This window comes from Ostrea edulis, chromosome 1, assembly GCF_947568905.1.
Source record: "Ostrea edulis chromosome 1, xbOstEdul1.1, whole genome shotgun sequence".
NCBI lineage: Eukaryota > Metazoa > Mollusca > Bivalvia > Ostreida > Ostreidae > Ostrea > Ostrea edulis.
Genome location: NC_079164.1, coordinates 46,476,205 through 46,480,240, shown reverse-complemented (window position 1 = coordinate 46,480,240; position 4,036 = coordinate 46,476,205). Strand labels below are relative to the sequence as shown.

The window sequence follows — 4,036 nt, the reverse complement described above, 5'->3', positions numbered from 1 at the left end:
TAAAGAATCGTAATATGGTGTCAAAGACAAAGGTGCTTGTCTTCATTTTAAACATATATCCTATAATATAACATTTATATAATTTTATTTTCTTTTTTGCCAAAAAATCAGACGAGGCAGTTGCCTCGTCTGCCTCATCGGCAGTTACGGCCCTGATACAGTGCATAAACGTCACAAGTCTCTTTAATATTGGTAACTCAGATTTGATCTACTGTGATCATATATTTCAAAATGTATATTGATTTTCATTCCGTGTGTAAATTGTCAGACTGTCATTTCCTATATATTTTCTACCACTTGGTGTCTTCGTCTACTGGATTATGTAGTTAGAGAATTAAGGAGGATGTTAGTTACCACAGTGTCATTAAAAAGTCTCGACATGTACAATGTATTTATGTGTTGATTATCACAGAACGGAGTGCCGATAATATGTATGTAAATGGTGTTAATTCAACCACTTGTCAGACATATCGTTGGCACAATAAGGAACGTTACTCAACAAATTATCAATATTCATTACTTATCAATTATTATTTATTTCTTGCTTATTACTCAACACAATTCCATGCCAAGCCAAAGGGGTTCAGCAATACATTGCATAATGCATCGAGATATTAAAAGCGAGAAATAAAACCATTCACTACAAATTTTATTAAAACTTAGAATTCATGGAACATAACTTGTTCGAAATCTTTATGTCCATCCCAGCATTGTCCAGCTTTGCCGTCACATTTGTGTACTATTGGTTTGTGTGTACGTCTGTCCAGAGTTATCTCTAGAAGATGACTGTGACTCTCTGCATTATTTCCCTCTGTTTGAGACGTTAGAACATGAATCGGAACGCTGTTCTTGTTAAGGTTTTCCCATTCGGTGGCCGTAACAAAGAATTCGTGTTCATGAGGCCCTGGTGGATCCATGTGAGTGGGTGACAATCTAAAGTGTAGATCTGGGAGGACAGTTTTGTGATCGCCTTGCATTGGTGGTTCCTGGTAGATTGAAGACATCGAGGACATGTGGTTGATCATCTCCAGCACTGCGTCGGCCTCTTTCCCGACAGGGTCGCCTTCTCTGTGTAGCGGGTAGATCGGCCATCGCTGTCTAACTTCGCCCACACCGGGGATGTTCGGCAAGATAGTTTGTATTCCAGATGCCATTACCTTGTGCAGAGCTCCGTGGGCGTCCAGGGTACCAACTGTTTGTCCTTGCGGGTTTCCGTAAAAGTCAGCCGGGGTTTGATAGAAGTAAGACGCCGACATTCCATTGTAGGCCAGGTGAGCGTTGTGAGTATCTCCTTTGCGGCCATTATTAGTAACCTCACTGTCGTTCTTCATGGCAATATTAAAAGGATTCCAGGAAGGCAGAGGATTCAAATAGATAATTTCTAGAGGAATGGCGTAGGTGAATTTTTCTGTTGTAGATGTACAATTGGTCTTCAGCGTTCCAACCGTCTTGCACGATCTCAGAGTGATTGACGCTACTTTACTTTGGTGATTTTGGGACACCCACAGGTTGCTGTCCGCGAATCCTCTGTGGACGCGATCCCCGTGTTGTAGTCGGTACTCTCGATGGTAGTGGGCTGTGTTTTCCGGTCGCTCCATTCTTTCATCTGCCACGAGTGCGGTGTGGTTGAATTCAACGTCATGCTGACCTCCCCTTAAATTATTTACTCCGGGAATCTGGTGCATCAGTTTATCCAACAGTCCCCAAGCATATGCTTTATCCTCAAACATGCCGTACCCTTCATGTTCATCAAACTCGGCGCTCGCCTGATCTGCAGCGACTGTAAATCTGGCGTCTTCAGTGTGACTGTAAGTTGACATGTCGTATTTTTTCGACACCCTGACAGCAATGTCGTCTATTGGTTTAAAAACTTTTAATGGGACATCTCCTTGTAAAGGATTACACAGTATTCTATAAGTCCACTGCGCGTACTTTGGATCACCATTGCTGTCGACATCCATTATTTTTTTGGGTAGGTATGCAACGTCTTCATGATAGTCAGCCTCCCCGGTGTAGGACAAGAATCTGACTTTGTCGACAAGGTTGTCGTAGTCAGTGGCGTTTAAGTGGTGGGTGTCGCTGGCAAACAGCTGGTGAATATGTTTAGTATTCCATTCCCAGTTTCCCTCCATATAACACATCACTGGTTTAAAGTAAGGTTTGTAATCTCGAATTGTGGAGTTCTGAAGTCTCCAGGCCCGGAAATATTCTTTCATTTCTGCTATCTGTTCTGGAACGGTGTGTTTTGCTTTAACAGATGGGGGTACTGGTGGATAAGAGATTTTATCAGTTGCATGATAGTTTCTGCTATGTCTGCTTGGCATTTGAAGCATATAATCATTGTGCATGGTTCGGAATTCAACTCCATTTAACACAACGGCAGCCTCCCAAAAACCGATAATGTCCTTGCGGTATGGGTGAGAATGTATCCCGTTTGTAGTTTCGGAGCTATACGTATCGGTTCCAGTTGAAATCCGCCTGACTTGCTTGATTCCTTTAAAATGAATTTATTTTTAAGTGAATGTGACGTAGGGGTGTGGTTTCTTTTCTTTTTCATGCCAGTTAAGGACGAAATTGAACGTCAAAATAGTTTTTAAATTACCAGAATCTCCATCGGAACGAATTCTCTCCTCCACATAAAACTGCTGAGTAACGAGTTGTTTAACCAGATCTTTCAGGATCTCCTCCATATTCTGCAACCTATGACTGGAGTCTCTGGCACCAGCAGCGAAACTTAGTCCCACCACACAAGCAAGAATCAGCAGCCTCATGTTGAACTAATTTGAATTAGACTGAAGTGGGATTTAGGAAATCAAACAAGTATAATGATCAAAAGGAATGTCGATACTAATATACATACAACACATTTAAGAAGAATGAATCAGTCTTACTGGGAGAACCTCGGTGGTTAGAGAGTTCGCTTCGTGACTACAATATCGTGGAGTAGAGACCGCTTTGTATCTTGACCGCGTCAAACTTCGGACGCAAATTACGTAGTGACTGCTTTTTCACTAAACGCTAGGCATTTAGAGGTGAGAATCGCGGGTCTTTCGTCGGGGATCTTAAAAACCGAGGTCCCGTGTCACGGCGGGCGTTGGTGCAATAAAGAACCCTTACTACGAGCACCTTGCATTGGTGAAATTGTGTGGCACGTCATCTATAGCTTGTATTGTCTCAATTTGAATGAAAAACATTTCAAAGGGAAACAAAACTGATGAACAAAAATCAAAGAGAGAAAGAGCTACATGTACTTAATTATTTTTTGCAGTTAACGCTCTTTGTTATTTTTAAATTTTTTACTATCTACATCACGGTCGCAAAATTAACAAGCTGAAATTATAGATATGCAAACTAGTCATGAAATTGAATTATGTATCGGAAATAAATATCAACTTTGGTGTTTGAAACATAACTGTAATCAACAATTACAGTTGCTTTGAAAGCAGGATATCATTCATAATAGGCCGTATAAAAGAATCAAGGCGTTAACTAATTCAAAATGTGACTAACCACGTTCCACAAAGGTATGTCAATGTTTTTGATATCTTCAAAATACTTTATATCATAAAAGATTCTTTTGTCAAAAGATCATTCATATTATTTACATGTTTAACATTATACACGTACAATACACAACAAATATTCAAACAAACAAAGTTGTAAAGAAGAAGAAAAAAAGTACCTAAATTTGTCAGCCTTCGATCGCCAGGTAGCCGAATCGAACTGCTAAAGGTAACCTTTTGTGTATCACTTTTATAGGCAGGTGAAATTGACAAGCAACTGGATAACGGGCCACAGTGTGCTCACTAAAGATAATAGAATACAAAGTGTTCGGGGGAGATAACTGGTTCCATCTGTCCGTCAATTGTTTCAAATGGTAGATAATACACCGCTTTGTGAGATAGTGTCTACTGAAGTACATGCACTTTTATGTTGATCATTTTTCGTAAATCTACACTGCAGCAGTTCTAAATCTACACTGCAGCAGTTCTAAATCTACACTGCAGCAGTTCTAAATCTACACTGCAGCAGTTCT

General features: G+C 40.3%; 1 protein-coding gene across 2 annotated transcripts; it reads right to left on the bottom strand.

The window, feature by feature from the left end:
• Nucleotides 1-632: 632 nt before the first annotated feature.
• LOC125654766 (uncharacterized) lies at nucleotides 633-3,809 on the bottom strand. 2 transcript variants are annotated; one of them, XM_048884805.2, is made up of 3 exons: nucleotides 3,683-3,809; nucleotides 2,603-2,777; nucleotides 633-2,494 (listed from the first exon to the last, which is right to left on the bottom strand). In XM_048884805.2, the coding sequence occupies exons 2-3, from the start codon at nucleotides 2,769-2,771 to the stop codon at nucleotides 660-662; spliced, it is 2,004 nt and encodes a 667-aa protein (XP_048740762.2). In that variant the 5' UTR covers nucleotides 2,772-2,777; nucleotides 3,683-3,809; the 3' UTR covers nucleotides 633-659. The 2 variants fall into 2 exon arrangements, with proteins under 2 accessions (XP_048740762.2, XP_056006442.1); XM_056150467.1 differs by having other exon boundaries at nucleotides 2,603-2,792; nucleotides 3,683-3,750.
• Nucleotides 3,810-4,036: the final 227 nt, after the last annotated feature.